Source organism: Oncorhynchus mykiss, chromosome 4 (assembly GCF_057628025.1).
Source record: "Oncorhynchus mykiss isolate SJ-2025 chromosome 4, ASM5762802v1, whole genome shotgun sequence".
NCBI classification, from domain to species: Eukaryota; Metazoa; Chordata; class Actinopteri; order Salmoniformes; family Salmonidae; genus Oncorhynchus; species Oncorhynchus mykiss.
This window is the reverse complement of record NC_143025.1, coordinates 22,772,883-22,789,742: the sequence shown is the minus strand read 5'-3', so window position 1 is coordinate 22,789,742 and position 16,860 is coordinate 22,772,883. Positions and strand designations below refer to the sequence as shown.

The 16,860-nt window shown below is 41.5% G+C and overlaps 1 protein-coding gene across 1 annotated transcript in view; it reads right to left on the bottom strand.

Annotated features, from left to right (window-relative positions):
* The window catches only part of LOC110521537 (ephrin type-B receptor 1), a 176,993-nt gene that overhangs the window by 112,568 nt on the left and 47,565 nt on the right, over positions 1-16,860 (bottom strand). The window contains exon 3 of the mRNA XM_021599141.3: positions 2,696-3,380. Coding sequence (XP_021454816.1) covers positions 2,696-3,380 — 685 coding nt within the window. The remainder of the gene's footprint in view (positions 1-2,695; positions 3,381-16,860) is intronic.

Sequence of the window (16,860 nt, the reverse complement as noted above, 5' to 3'; positions counted from 1 at the left end):
AGGGTGGCGCACAAATGGTCCAGCATCATCCGGGTTAGGGTTTGGCCACGCTAGGCTGTCATTGTAAATAAGAATGTGTTCTTAAAACTGACTTCCCTAGTAAAATACATTTTAAAAAGACAAAAAGGAACTGTAGATTTTTCATTCGTGTTTATGCCTCAAAGCACTTGCATTTGACTATCACTGTCTTCAGAAAGAATACCACCCTTGACTTATTCCAAATTTTGCTGTGTTACAGCCTGAATTTAAAATGTATTCTTTTCTCACACATCTGCACACAATACTCCATAATGACAAAGTGAAACATGTTTTTAGAAATGTTTGCAAATTTATTGAAAATGAAATACAATCAATAGTGAATCAGCTTTGGCATTGATTACAGTTGTAAGTCTATCTGGGTACTGTAAGTCTCTAAGAGCTTTCCACACCTGGATTGTGCAACATTTGCCAATTATACTTTTCAAAATTCTTCAAGCTCTGTGAAATGTTTTGTTGATCATTGCTAGACAACCATTTTATTTTGGCATATATTTTCAACTAGATTTATGTCACAACTGTAATTTTGCCAATCAGGAACATTTACTGTCTCCTTGGTAAGTAACACCAGTGTAGATTTGGTCTTGTCTGATGGAAAGCAGACTGAACCAGGTTTTCCTCTAGAATTTTACCTGTGCCTAGCTCCATTCCGTTTATTTTTTTATCCTGAAAAACTCTTCCGTCCTTAATGATTAAAAGCATACCCATAACATGATGCAACCACCACTATGCTTCAAAATATGGAGAGTGGTATTCAGTAATGTGTTGTGTTGGATTTGCCCCTAACATAACACTTTGTATTCAGGGCAAAAAGTTACTTTTTCTTATCCCAGCCCCCATCCCCGCAGGAGGCCTTTTGCCTTTTGGTAGACCGTCATCGTAAATAGGAATTTGTTCTTAACTGACTTGCCTAGTTAAATAAAGGTTAAAAAAATAAATAAAATATTAATAAATCAATTAAAATTGCTTTGCTACATTTTTTACAGTATTACTTCAGTGCCTTGTTGCAAACAGGATGCATGTTTTGGAATATGTTTATTTTGTACAGGCTTTCTTCTTTTCACTCTGTCATTTAGGTTCGTTTTGTGGAGTAACTACAATGTTGTTGATCCATCCTCAGATTTCTCCTATCACAGCCATTAAACTATGTAACTGTTTTAAAGTCACCATTGGCCTCATGGTGAAATCCCTGACCTCTTACTTCCTCTCCGGCAACTGAGTTAGGAAGGAAGCCTGTATCTTTGTAGAGACTGGGTGTATTTTCTGGTATATACCATCCGAATTGTAAAATATCACCACGCTCAAAGGGATATTCAATATCTGCTTTTTTTCTTATCCATCTACCATTAGAAATGTCTTAACTTCCTGACAAACAACTAAACATCAGAGACATACTTCATGGAGATAGATAAGGCTAAGTAAAGTGTAATGCATGACTGAGCATATGAGCAGATAGACTGAAAGAAGGATGCTCAGAACTCAACACACAGACATAACGGAAGAAGGCTGCTAATAATACACTGCAGAGCAGAGCCAGGCCAAGACTCGCTTTTACGCCAGCACCATGTCACACTAACCCAAATAAACATCCTTAGAACATTTTACTCACAAATTATACACGTTGCTGCAAGCTTATTCCAACATTAGAGGGGCTATGATCTACTGCAGATATAAATCATATCCTTTACTCTCATATACATCCCCTCTAATAGACATAGTGACACTTTAATTTCCATGATAAAAAATGTAATCACTATTGGATGACACATACCTTATGTGACCGTCAGTACAGTCATCAGATCCACTATTTAACTGATCTAAATGCTCACCTCAGAAGCCAAATTAAGTCAACCACTCCCCAGCCAAGGACTCCACTAGGTCATCTGAGAAACAGGCTCCATATTAGGTGGATGGGTTTAATATCTATATTATTGATCAGCCCATATAGCTGCAGATCGATCTTATCTGGTCTCCACACAGGCAGACTAGCAATCAGTGAGAGAAGATATGGGAGGCTAAAAGTGTGTGTGTGTGTGTGTGTGTGTGTGTGTCCTCCTATGACACGAAGAAGATAAACATGGTAATTTGTGAACATAGTGTTGTGGGAGGAAAACATTCCATGCAGGTAGTTAGTTTACTGTAGATACTGCAGAGTGGAAAATCCAAACAGCTAAATCGGTCTGAACACAGTTTATGGAAAAACGTAATAACTTTATTAGCATGATAATAATAATTAAATGACTCTTTATAGAATAACCACAATTTAAAACTAGAATTTTCAAAATAAAGTACAATCAGCTTCTGGCTCCCTCTGTGCTTCTGACTGGCAATAGACAAAACAACCTTTTTCTGTCCCTTGATGGAATTATTGATTACAATTATGAACTTTTCAAATATAATGCCTGCTGCTGGTCTAATCAGTCGTCACTCGGTACAGTTGTGATTGGCTAGCAGCCCACATACAGTAGCTATCCCCTGGCAGCACTTATTGCCAGACGAAACAAAATGTCTGTTCCAGTGTCTGCCCTTACTTCATTTATCCTCACCACTGTTTCCACAGTGAGACAATGCCTTCAAATGTTCAGTAAAACAGTATGACACAGTAAGACAAAGCGCCAGTGTGATAGGGGTTATTGTAAGTGAGGAGAACTGAACTCACCTCTACAGACGTTGCCGTTGTCTGGCTCAAAGCCAGCCTTGCAGGTGCAGCTCCCGATGGGAACCATCCACTCCCCATCTCCATTGCAGTACAGCTTGATGGGAAAATCCACCTCCTCTGAGTTAGCGATGCACGTGCCTCTGGCAATGACCAAGGAGGTGCTCTCGGCGCCCGTCATGGTCTCGGGGAAGTTGGCAAAGTTCTGCACCACGCTGGGGCACTTCTTATGGAAGACACGTACGGACAGCAGAGACATGCAGGCCCCGTAGTCCTGGAAGGCCAGGTAGAAACCATTATGAGACAGTGGGCCGAAGCTCCGCACCTCCGTGTTGACCTTCATCAATCGTCCACCGAAGTCCACCTGGGAGAAGCTCTCGTCAGCCGCAATGGTGTCCACCTTCAGGTAGGGGGCTTCCATCCAGAAGGCGGTTCCCTTGGTGGTGGCGATGACCGAGTCCGTCTCGTAGTAGTAGAGGTTGAAGGTCTCCTTACAGGAGCCAGGGACACTGGGGATGGAGCTGCAATCACGGACAGTGAAACGCATTTCCACATAGACACGCTGAGCCCCTCGTCTGTCGATGTAGGTGGTAAGGAGCCAGTTGTTCTGGCTAGGCTCGAACACGTTACACACCTGGTAGGTCCTGATGGTGTTGAGGTTCTCATCGTAACCACTCACCTCCTCCCACTGTGGAGAACACACATACAAACACAAGTTAGAGTAAGGCATCAATCAATCAACACAATCCACTCAGGCATAGCCAGGTAACCACAGACAAGTGGTCCAACTAAAATCAATCTTGGGCAGTTAGGACTGAGCAAGGCCTCACCACATTAGGACATTTGGTGCATTACAGACGTTGGATTATACGTGGTATTGAATTAGAGCCTGAGGGAAAGGATGGCCCATAGCCTCAAAATGAGCTGCCTAGTTAATGGAGTCAGCATTAAAGCAGTACACACACACATTAGGAGGCTGTGAGCCGGCCATAAAGCACTGATAAGACTTAAGCACAGCCAATGCTTTCCCTACACCATTAATTCACACATTAATTAATTCACACATTACCAGTTCTGTGACGGACCAGGAGCACTGCTACTGTGCATTAACACCACTGGTAAGTCCTTCATAATTATTACAGAAATGTGTGTGTGTGTGCACTGTGTATGTGGGTGTGTTGTGTGTGTTGTATATATGTGCAATATGATGATCTACTAATGGTCCTAATAATGTTGAAACGCCCACTTCTCCACATGATGAGCTCCTTATTTCCTTAGACCAACGGATGGCCCACTCGATGGCCACAGCAACCCATAGTCTGGCAGATTAAGGAAGGCATGGATACAGAAACACTAGTGGAGAGTACACTACACACCAACCCCCTGGGAGTTCTTGTTTTCTCCAACAAACCAGGCCTTCTTCAGGGAGGAGAGATGGATATGACGGTGTGTGGATGTGTGATGCATAAGGGTTGTGTGAAACGAGAGGTGACGTGGTGAGTTGTGGCTGTTGGGGAGAACTGGAGCGGTGCATTGTGGGAGACGCTGTTGAAATAGTGGCCAGGAGGAGCTGATCACAGAGAGCTGAGATGATTAATGAGTTTACAGAGAGCCCTGACACAAGTTAAACCTTCTATTTTTTCTCAGCGCCTCTCCTTCGCTCTGCGCCTCTTCGTTGGGCTGACCATTCATCAGAATTAGAGCGACTTGTCCCTTTCAACACCAAGCAGACATTAATACAGCCAGGTACCAGCCACAGAGAGAGAGATGGAGGAGGGGTGCCCGGTGCAGCCAGAGCCAAGCTAAGGAGACCATCCATGTCCGCACTATCCACAGATGACCTATTTTACAGAACATAAATTGCTGTGCCACAACTGTGCCATGCATCCACTGTTCCCTAACCAAGCAAACATAACGGCTGCCTTAAGAATACAAAACAAGGGACTTACTGTACTCTTGAACATTGTAATGGTAGAATGCACAAGGTGCAATTTCGAAATTGGGTAGTGCATCATCAGTTCCTCTTGTCATGTCAGTCATTAAATACCTTAGAGAGCTATTTATAGACCTGTCATAAATGTCCAGATCAACTAACCCCTGTCAGCGAATGTTTTTTTTTATTCTGGTTTTTAGGCTCATAGATATTATTGTACTTCTTTAGTCACTCAAATATCACGAGTAAACATTAGACATAGCAAAACATATAGAATTGCAAGAAAATGTGCTTTAAAACCCACACTGCGTCTCACAAAGACACGTCGGTATGAACCAAAAGTCTCCTATTTAGACTCCAGACCAAAAGGACAAATTTCCACCGGTCTAATGTCCATTGCTCATGTTTCTTGGCCCAAGCAAGTCTCTTCTTATTATTGGTATCCTTTAGTAGTGGTTTCTTTGCAGCAATTCGACCATGAAGGCCTGATTCACACAGTCACCTTTGAACAGTTGATGTTGAGAGGTGTCTGTGTCTTGAACTCCGTGAAGCATTTATTTGGGCTGCAATTTCTGAGGCTGGTAACTCTGCAGCAGAGGTAGCTCTGGGTCTTGCTTTCCTGTGGAGGTCCTCAGGAGAGCCAGTTTCATCATAGCGCTCGACGGTTTTTGCGACTGCACTTGAAGAAACTTCCAGCGTTTTTGAAATGTTCCATATTGACTGACCTTCATGTCTCAAAGTAATGATTGACGACCGTTTCTCTTTGCTTATTTGAGCTGTTCTTGCCATAATATGGACTTGGGGTTTTACCAAATAGGGCTATATTCTATATACCCCCTCTACCTTATCATAACACAACTGATTGGCTCAAACGCATTAAGGAGGAAAGAAATTCCACAAATTCACTTTTTAGAAGGCACATCTGTTAATTGAAATGTATTCCAGGTGACCTCATTCAGCTGGTTGAGAGAAAGACGAGGGTGAGCAAAGCTGTCATCAAGGCAAAGGGTGGCTATTTGAAGAATATCAAATATATTGTGATTTGTTTAACACTTGTTTGGTTACTGCATGATTCCATGTGTAATTTTATAGTTGAGGTCTTGAATGAGTAGGTGTACATTTGTGCCTTTTTTCAATGCTGATTTGAATGTCATTGAGAAAACAAAAGTAATCCTAGAATGAATCATCTAGTTTTTCAAAAGAATCTGTAATCTGATTAAAATATTTTTGCTGGTAACGTAGCGGATTAGAGTTTTTTTGTAATCAATTTCCTACAGCGGTACTTCCCTACCCTGCTTATAGTATTCTGAGTGGTGATGTAAGGCTTGCTTCCTTGGTTAGACCCATTGGATACACTTATGGGCCTATAGCATAATGGTGTCAGACTGAAGACATATTATGGTAAAATTTATCCTACACTAATTCTAAGTGGATTTTCACCAATCTACAAGTGTAGACCTACAAAATTAATCTAAAACACATTTGCACTAGGTAAACACATTTTGTAAACACAACAAACAAAATGTTAAGCATTAGTATTTCTTAGTTTTGTAACGCCAAGAATTGGTCCTTGGTGAGTGTGCGCCGGTCAAGCACGACTTTTAACCACAGTTTACGGGCCTTTCGTTTTTGGTTTATCCAGGTTAAGAGGTCATTTCATTGTTTGTTGTAAACACTAATGTTTATGTAAATTAAGTCTTTGTTTTCATTAACAGGTAAAATTTTGCCATTATGGTGTGAATCATGCTATACGCTAGTATTGCCTTTGAAGTGTAACATCAATGTTCATTAAGAATTTCCTTGTTTAAAGGTGTGAATGGATTATGCCAGGTTAGGGCACGATGCCTTGTCTAGGCGTGAGTTTATGGGTGTTTTGTCCTGTGTTTGAAGCGCTTCTGCACTTTGTCCTCGAGTTGAGATAATATTACTAGTGGCAAAACGTTTATGTTTTTCGTCAACCACTATTTTTCATAATTTTTTACATTTTATATTTGATACAGTGCCTTGCGAAAGTATTCGGTCCCCTTGAACTTTGCGACATTTTGCCACATTTCAGGCTTCAAACATAAAGATATAAAACTGTATTTTTTTGTGAAGAATCAACAACAAGTGGGACACAATCATGAAGTGGAACGACATTTATTGGATATTTCAAACTTTTTTAACAAATCAAAAACTGAAAAATTGGGCGTGCAAAATTATTCAGCCCCTTTACTTTCAGTGCAGCAAACTCTCTCCAGAAGTTCAGTGAGGATCTCTGAATGATCCAATGTTGACCTAAATGACTAATAATGATAAATACAATCCACCTGTGTGTAATCAAGTCTCCGTATAAATGCACCTGCACTGTGATAGTCTCAGAGGTCCGTTAAAAGCGCAGAGAGCATCATGAAGAACAAGGAACACACCAGGCAGGTCCGAGATACTGTTGTGAAGAAGTTTAAAGCCGGATTTGGATACAAAAAGATTTCCCAAGCTTTAAACATCCCAAGGAGCACTGTGCAAGCGATAATATTGAAATGGAAGGAGTATCAGACCACTGCAAATCTACCAAGACCTGGCCGTCCCTCTAAACTTTCAGCTCATACAAGGAGAAGACTGATCAGAGATGCAGCCAAGAGGCCCATGATCACTCTGGATGAACTGCAGAGATCTACAGCTGAGGTGGGAGACTCTGTCCATAGGACAACAATCAGTCGTATATTGCACAAATCTGGCCTTTATGGAAGAGTGGCAAGAAGAAAGCCATTTCTTAAAGATATCCATAAAAAGTGTCGTTTAAAGTTTGCCACAAGCCACCTGGGAGACACACCAAACATGTGGAAGAAGGTGCTCTGGTCAGATGAAACCAAAATTGAACTTTTTGGCAACAATGCAAAACGTTATGTTTGGCGTAAAAGCAACACACCCTGAACACACCATCCCCACTGTCAAACATGGTGGTGGCAGCATCATGGTTTGGGCCTGCTTTTCTTCAGCAGGGACAGGGAAGATGGTTAAAATTGATGGGAAGATGGATGGAGCCAAATACAGGACCATTCTGGAAAAAAACCTGATGGAGTCTGCAAAAGACCTGAGACTGGGACGGAGATTTGTCTTCCAACAAGACAATGATCCAAAACATAAAGCAAAATCTACAATGGAATGGTTAAAAAATAAACATATCCAGGTGTTAGAATGGCCAAGTCAAAGTCCAGACCTGAATCCAATCGAGAATCTGTGGAAAGAACTGAAAACTGCTGTTCACAAATGCTCTCCATCCAACCTCACTGAGCTCGAGCTGTTTTGCAAGGAGGAATGGGAAAAAATGTCAGTCTCTCGATGTGCAAAACTGATAGAGACATACCCCAAGCGACTTACAGCTGTAATCGCAGCAAAAGGTGGCGCTACAAAGTATTAACTTAAGGGGGCTGAATAATTTTGCACGCCCAATTTTTCAGTTTTTGATTTGTTAAAAAAGTTTGAAATATCCAATAAATGTCATTCCACTTCATGATTGTGTCCCACTTGTTGTTGATTCTTCACAAAAAAATACAGTTTTATATCTTTATGTTTGAAGCCTGAAATGTGGCAAAAGGTCGCAAAGTTCAAGGGGGCCGAATACTTTCGCAAGGCACTGTAAATATGCTACATCTCTGGATCAAGTCTTCTCCATCACCTGCACTGTAAAAAAAAAAAAATCACCTATTTTTGCACCTGATCTAGGCTACTGTCTAGGCTACTGTCTAGGCTACTGATTCTGTCTCAACTGTTGCTGCTCCAGATCCTAATAACTAGGAAGCCGGGTGCTCAATCTTTAACAAAAGTCCAGACAGAAAGCAGAGGTAGTGTTAATTGGGCTTCTAATAAAAACCTGTCATGTCCTTGTTGTGAGGGTCCCAGCAAACACAATCAGTGGAGATGATTAAATGAAGCTGTTTCCCTGTCACCTCTTAGCCAGGCAGGCAGGCAGGCAGCTAAAGAGAGTGAGGGGGTGGCTGGACGGATGTATGGATGGCTTTCTGAGAGAGAACAAAGCAGCCCTGGGAGCAGATGCAGTGTCTCACTCTCTGTGTATTGTATGTGTGTGTCCTCTCCTCTCTGTGCTACTCTCAGATAGATAGAGAAGAAGAAAGCATCCCATGGCACCTCATCACCTCGGCCCCAACAGGTAAAAATAACAGAGTATTCAGCTGCACCTCATTGGTTCTGGTCCATAATGGAAATAATGGGGCGTCCTGCCGCACCTCAGTTGTAATGCACTTCCCTGGTCCCGCTGCTTTATTCACTTCTACAAATAAACCTGAGAGCCACACTCACTCCTCTGGAGCTGGATGTACTATCCATATGTGTATATTTAGAGAGTAAATGCATATGAGAGGGAATCCTTTAAACAGTGGACAACATCCACTACATCAGATGCTATACCCCCAACAACACAGTTTTGTTGTAGTCCTGGACAAACACTCCTGATTCGACTCATTGAGGGCCTGACGATTAATTGACAAGTTGAATCAGGTGTGTTGTCCAGGACTACAATAGAAATGTGTACTGTTGGGGGTACTTGTGGACCGGGGTTGGGAACCACTGTGCTATATGATATATACAGTATATACAGCATACCGTACTATGGTATGGTACTGTAAAAGCTGTGTGTTTTCATAGTGAGTGAACATGGATGATCAGACTGGACCAAGTCTTTCCTCTTTTCCACTGTGTTCATCCACGTTCCAGTAAAAGTGTCCTCCCTCTCTAACCTCCTCTCTCCTGTCCTCCACCTCTCTCAGGATTACTCTGTCTGTGTGACTGTGAGTGGAGGAGAAGGGGAAGAGAAGAGAGGCGTGATAATGAGGACCGTCAGCGGCAGGCAGACAGCACCACGGTCTGAATCAACAGGCTCACCTGCATCAACCCTAATGAGGTAACAGAGTGTGTATAAATGAAACAGCAGGGAACAAAGAGCCTAGGCTCCACTGCTCCCCATCCCACTGCTCCCCATCCCACTGCTCCCCATCCCACTGCTCCCCATCCCACTGCTCCCCATCCCACTGCTCCCTAACCCAGCCAGATGCTGATTAAAGTTAGATGTCTCTTTTAGACTGACACAATAGAGGGAATATGCAGGAGAGCCCACTAGTTTAAATTCTTGAACTCTGGGGGGTCTGTTTGAGTGCTCTTCCTCCTCATTACTGTGATCTGGGCCTTCTATGAAGGAAAAAGTGGTTTAGGAGGTGGAAGGTTTGAGTGCTCCCACCCATCCAAGACATACTAAATTCTCAAAACAGTGCCCGAGGAGGGTATGCAGCATCATCAAGGACCCTACACACCTCAGCCATGAGCTGTTCTCTCCCTTACCGTCGGGCAGGCGGTATCAAATCAAATTATATTGGTCGCATACACAAATATAGCAGATGTTATTGTGGGAGTTATTGCTTGTATTCCTAGCTCCAACAGTGCAGTAGTATCTAACAATTCACAACAATACACACAAATCTAAACGTAAAAGAATGGAATCAAGAAACATAAATATTATCATGAGGTCTGACACCAACAGACTCAGAGACAGTTTCTATCCACAAGACATCAGACTGCTGAACACTTGAACTGGACTGACCACCTGCTCTGATTCTCCACACCTTAGCCCAGACACTCTCATTCATCCACACAACCACAGACACACACACACACATATACAGTGGGGCAAAAAAGGTTTTAGTCAGCCACCAATTGTGCAAGTTCTCCCACTTAAAAAGATGAGAGAGGCCTGTAATCTTCATCATGGGTACACTTCAACTATGACAGACAAAATTAGAAAAAAAATCCAGTAAATCACATTGTAGGATTTTTTATGAATTTATTTGCAAATTATGGTGGAAATAAGTATTGGATAGTGTGGACATACAGTGCATTCGAAAAGTAATCACACCCCTTGACTTTTTCCACGTTTTGTTATGTTACGGTCTTATTCTAAAATGAATTAAATAAAACACTTTCCTCATCAATCTACACATAATACCCCATAATGACAAAGTGAAAACAGGTTTTTGGAAATGTACATAAGTATTCAGACCCTTTGCTATGAGACTTGAAATTGAGCTGCATCCCGTTTCCAATGATCATCCTTCAGATGTTTCTACAAGTTGGTTGGAGTCTAGCTGTGGTAAATTAAATTGATTGGACATGATTTGGAAAAGCACACACCTGTCTATACAGTATAAGGTCCCACAGTTGACATTGCATGTCAGAGCAAAAACCAAGCCATGAGGTTGAAGGAATTGCCCGTAGAGCTCCGAGACAGGATTGTATCAAGGCAAAAATCTAGGGAAGGATACCAAAACATTTCTGCAGCATTGAAGATCCCCAAGAACACAGTGGGCTCCATCACTCTTAAACGGAAGAAGTTTGGAACCACCAAGACTCTTTCTAGAGCTGGCCGACTGGACAGACTGAGAAATCAGGGGAGAAGGGCCTTGGTCAGGGAGGTGACCAAGAACCCGATGGTTCTAGAGTTCCTCTGTGGAGATGGGAGAACCTTCCAGAAGGACAACCATCTCTGCAGCACTCCACTAATCAGGCCTTTATGGTTGAGTTGCCTGATGGAAGCCAATCCACATTAAAAAGGCTGTAATCGCTGCCCAAGGTGCTTCAACAAAGTACTGAGTAAAGGGTGTGAATACTTATGTAATTTTTAGATGTGTTCATAAATTTGCTAAAATACACACAAACATTTTTTTATGCATTTTAGACTAAGGCTGTAATGAAACAAAATGTTTTTTAAAAAGTCAAAGGGTCTAAATAATTCCCGAATGCACTGTAGCTGGAAATTAATCTCTCCTTCAGTGAGAAAACAGTATGTTCCTCTTTCATCATGAATAAAAAGAAAGATTGCTTTAAAAGGAAAGATGGATGAAACACCACAAAGCTGTTTGAACACAGCAGGGTTTTGGAACAGTTTGTTCCTACTCATACAGGCCTGTATAGCTTGTAGCAGAGAGTTATATTGTGGGCCCAAAAACAGAAAATCAGGAGTTAAAATCAAATAACAGAGTGCTCAATATGCTCTGGTCTTCACAGATCTGAAATACATCCTGTGTGTTTGCGTGTGTAAAAATGCATCGGTTTCTTTGTGTGTGTCTGTGTAAAGAACAGTAATTTCTGGTGGGAGGGGTTTCAATTTGAAAATGTTTATGAGTCAAGTGGGCATGGCTTGCTATATAAACCATCGAGGCATTCTGTTAGAATGGGCAAAACGAGTGACCTAAGCAGTCGGTGCCAGGTACACCGGTTCCAGGATCTCAGAAAAAGGTCGGTTTACTGGGCTTTTTATGCATGACAGTGTCTAGGGTTTACAAGAATGGTGCGACAAACAAAAAACATCCAGGTCAGTGGCAGTCCTGTGGGTGAAAACAGCTTGTTGATGAGAGGTCGAAGGAGAATGGTGGTGCAAGCTAGCAGGCGGGCTACAAACAGAAAAATACAACAGTGGTGTGCAGAACACCATCTCAAAACTCACAACTCGTAAGTCCTTCTCACAAATGGGCTACTGCAGCAAACGAACACACCAGCTTCCACTCCTATCAGCTAAAAACAAGAAGAAGTGGTTCCCATGATGAAGTTAGAACCTGGCTCTAAATGTCTGTGTAGCATCAGGGACAGATACAAGAGTCTAATCTAACTTCAGATTCTATTACACCCTCCCCAGGTTAAACAAGTAATGATCAACATCCATGTCGTGCATTTTTGGGGGGAGGAAGAAGAGCAGACTTTATAGGAAGGCTTAATGTGAAGAGGAGTGTGGTGGGAATGTGAGCGAGGGATAAACTCTGACTCCATAGCGAGTTCTCCCTGTGGATCAGAGGATGGAGGGATGATGGAGGGGTACAGGCGCTTCACAGGCAGTCTCCTCTGTTCCCACACTCACCCAAATCGCTGTACATCCCGTACACACCAACACACGAGTGCCCAGTTCAATCTTCTCAATTCATTGTTTCTCTCTGACCCACTAAACGTTTAATCTAACAGAGCATCTAGCTCCGGGTCATGCCTGTATTTCACCACACACTCAATTTATCTGTTCTTCACTTTATAACCTACAATTTTGAAAACCCCTGCAATCTCATCTCCCTCTGTTGTCTATAGGGACTCAGTGTCCATATGAGTAGAAGACTATAGAAAAACACTGGATTTCCTCAGAGGACCTTGATGAAAATGAGAGGGACAATTTCAAAAAACTGTTTCATCATAATGTCAAAGATATTATTGACTTTTTATTTAACTTGGCAAGTCCGTTATTAAGAACAAATTCTTATTTACAATGACGGCCTACCCCTCCCCTAACCCGGACGACGCTGGGCCAATTGTGCACCGCCCTATGGGACTCCCAATCCGGGTCGGTTGTCTCCCAATCCGTGATCAAACCAGGGCCTCTAGCACTGAGATGCAGTGCCTTAGACCGCTGCGCCACTCGGGAGCCCAAATGACTTGCTGACAGGGGGCAGTCTAAAACCGCACCCTCAAAAAAATTGTAGTGTTTTTGGTGTTTAAAATGTTTCTGAAGTTTGTATTATTAAATTAAAAAATGTATGACAAATTGTCATGAACTATTTTCACATTTCCTGTTGCTGCTGATCATTCATCTGTAAAATAGATTTGAATATTGCTGCATATAATCTATATTCATTTAAATTAATCTCACTAATTAAATTCCCATAAACAACAAACCCTAAGGGCCTAAATGCGCCTAATTTTGCAGAACATTATTAATTTTCCATTTTGTAAAATAAACAGTTTAAAATTACTTTTTATCTATATAAAAAAAACTGAATCAGTTTCTATAATCATCAAGTGTGAATCGATCAAGTATGAGACTTACTATCATTTGGAAATGCAATTTAAATCACTATCAATGTCAATCTGTCAATCTGAATACGGCACTGTCTTGTGAATTTTAATGAATCTTAATGACATGCACATATAATCAACAGAATCTAATCTTGAGTGTAGAAAAAAGGGCACGTTAAAACTCTCACAACTGATCATGCAAAAAAGGACCTCTGGCATTTCTTGGCCTCCTCTGGATTTGACCAATTCTGATGTTTAATGTTTCACTTATTGTAGCACATAAGTAGAACTTAATTGTTCAGAGCGAGATCTAAGCGTTTTAATTAATCTTTTGGCAAGCTTGAAATTGGAATCTAAGTGTGCTCAAACTAAAGTATACCCTTGGGGTATTGCATGAGACACAGCGGATGCACATCCTCTCTCCCCACTTAACATGGCACAGAAAACTCAAAACCAGGCTACCAGCCAGCGCCTACAGTATGAATGAGGAGTTAGGAAATATAGGAAACAAACAGAGCCCCTCAAATATCTAGGAGATTTGCATGCAATTCTATTATTTCATGTCACAACAATATATTATATCAGTAAGCAAAAAAAAATCAGTTTATTAAAATAATTGCTTGATCTAATGAAGCATAGGTGGTCCCTTTCCCATTGTATTATTGTTTTGGTAAATTTTGCATCGAGTAAGGCAGCTTCAAAATGCAGCTGTTTTAGCCTCGCTATGTGCTTTCTGTAGTGGAGGGGCAGACAGAGGAAAGTACAGAGCGTAGGTGTATTTGGTTCTCTCTTGTTGCGCGTGATTGGCTTATGGTGCAATCACTCATGGGGACACTACGTCACCTCATCACCTGTTAGGAGAGCAAGAGCAAAAGCCCCTCTTCAGTGCTCATATGTCATTGACTACGGATAAATCAACATCTTCTGCCCAGTAACTTTGATTGGACTGATGTACACTATATCAACTTCCTAGATGGCTAGTTGTTTACCAAGCACTGATACCATGTCTTCAAGCTAGGTAGCTTAGCTAGCTGAAACATGTCTCCTAAAACATCTAATTTCTCATTAGCCACCTAAATGTAAAAATACTGTATTGTAATCCATTAAAATAAAGCAGATTGAAGTCGAGTGGTTGGTGGTAGATCATGGAGCAGTGGCTAACGTCTGTTTTGACGTAGGCTAGCTTAACTATCCTATAGGCTACAGTGGCTTGCGAAAGTATTCACCCCCTTGGCATTTTTCCTATTTTGTTGCCTTACAACCTGGAATTAAAATAGATTTTTGTAGGGGCTTGTATCATTTGATTTACACAACATACCTACCATTATGACGATGCAAAATATTTTTTATTGTGAAACAAACCAGAAATAAGACAAAAACAGAAAACTTTGTAGAGCCACCTTTTGCAGCAATTACCACTGCAAGTCTCTTGGGGTACGTCTCTATAATCTTGGCACATCTAGCCACTGGGATTTTTGCCCATTCTTCAAGGCAAAACTGCTCCAGCTCCTTCAAGTTGGATGGGCTCTGCTGGTGTACAGCAATCTTTGAGTCATACCACAGATTCTCAATTGAATTGAGGTTTGGGCTTTGACTAGACCATTCCATGACATTTAAATGTTTCCCCTTAAACTACTCGAAGTGTTGCTTTAGCAGTATGCTTTTGGGCCATTGTCCTGCTGGAAGGGGAACCTTTGTCCCAGTCTCAAATCTCTGAAAGACTGAAACAGGTTTCCCCTCAAGAATATCCCTGTATTTAACGTCATCCATCATTCCTCCAATTCTGACCAGTTTCAAAGTCCCTGCTGATGAAAAACATCCCCACAGTATGATGCTGCCAACACCATGCTTCCATGTGGGGATGGTGTTCTTGGGGTGATGGGTGTTGGTTGGGTTGCGCCAGGCATATCGTTTTGCTTGATGGCCAAAAATCTCAATTTTAGTCTCATCTGACCAGAGTACCTTCTTCCATATGTTTGGGGAGTCTCCCACATGCCTTTTGGCGAACACCATACGTGTTTGCAAATGTTTTTCTTTAATTAAGCAATGGCTTTTTTCTGGCCACTCTTTCATAAAGCCCAGCTCTGTGGAGTGTATGGCTTAAAGTGGTCCTATGGACAGATATTCCAATCTCCGCTGTGAAGCTTTGCAGCTCCTTCAGGGTTATCTTTGGTCTTTTTTTGCCTCTGATTCTTTACATTTTTTAATAATGCATTTAATGGTGCTCCATGGGATGTTTAAAGTTTCTGATATATTTTTATAACCCAACCCTGACTTGTACTTCTCCACAACTTTGTCTCTGACCTGTTTGGAGAGCTCCTCGGTCTTCATGGTGCCGCTTGCTTGTTGGTGCCCCTTGCTTAGTGGTGTTGCAGACTCTGGGGCCTTTCAGAACAGGTGTATATATATATATACACTGAGATCATGTGACACTTAAATATAGTCCACCTGTGCGCAACCTAACTAATTATGTGACTTCTGAAGGTAATTGGTTGCACCAGATCTTATTTAGGGGCTTCTTAGCAAACACGGTGAATACATATGCACGCACCACTTTTCTGTTAAAAAAAATATATATATATTATTTGAAACAAGTTATTTTTTAATTTCACTTCACCAATTTGGACTATTTTGTGTATATCCATTACATAAAATCCAAATAAAAATCCATTCAAATTGCAGGTTGTAATGCAACAAAATAGGAATAACACCAAGGGGGATGAAGACTTATGCAAAGCACTGTACATGTATTATTGTTGATATTCGATGGGAGACTGTAATACCCATGGAACCACATGTAGAAGAAGGGTTAGTAATACATATGTTTGACGGAACTGTAATTGTGCAATAGAGAAAGTGAGGGAATAGCGTTATAAACGTTACATATTGTTAACCGGGCCACTTTGTAACAGTCAGGCGGACGCAAGCAGTGTTGCAATATTGCAGACCTGTAACGGCCGTTGGTGGAAGAAGGTGAGGACCAAAGCGCAGCGTGGTACGTGTTCCTCATTTATTAAATACAACTGAACACTAAATACAGTGTAACAGAAAGAACAACCGAAACAGCTCCGTCAGGTGCAAAACACAAAACAGAAAGCAACTACCCACAAAACCCATGTGGGCAAGAGCTACCTAAGTATGGTTCTCAGTCAGAGAAAACGATCGACAGCTGTCCCTGATTGAGAACCATACCCGGCCAAAAACAAAAATACAAAAACATAGAAAAGGGAACAAAAAATGCCCACCCTAGTCACACCCTGGCCTAACCAAAATAGAGGATAAAAGCCTCTCTATGGCCAGGGCGTGACAAGACTAATTAGATTAATAGCTAGTTTACTCTATAAAAGTATACTTGACTACTGTGGTCTCAAGCTCAAGATATGGGAAGTAGCCATAAACTGATCATAACCCAAAT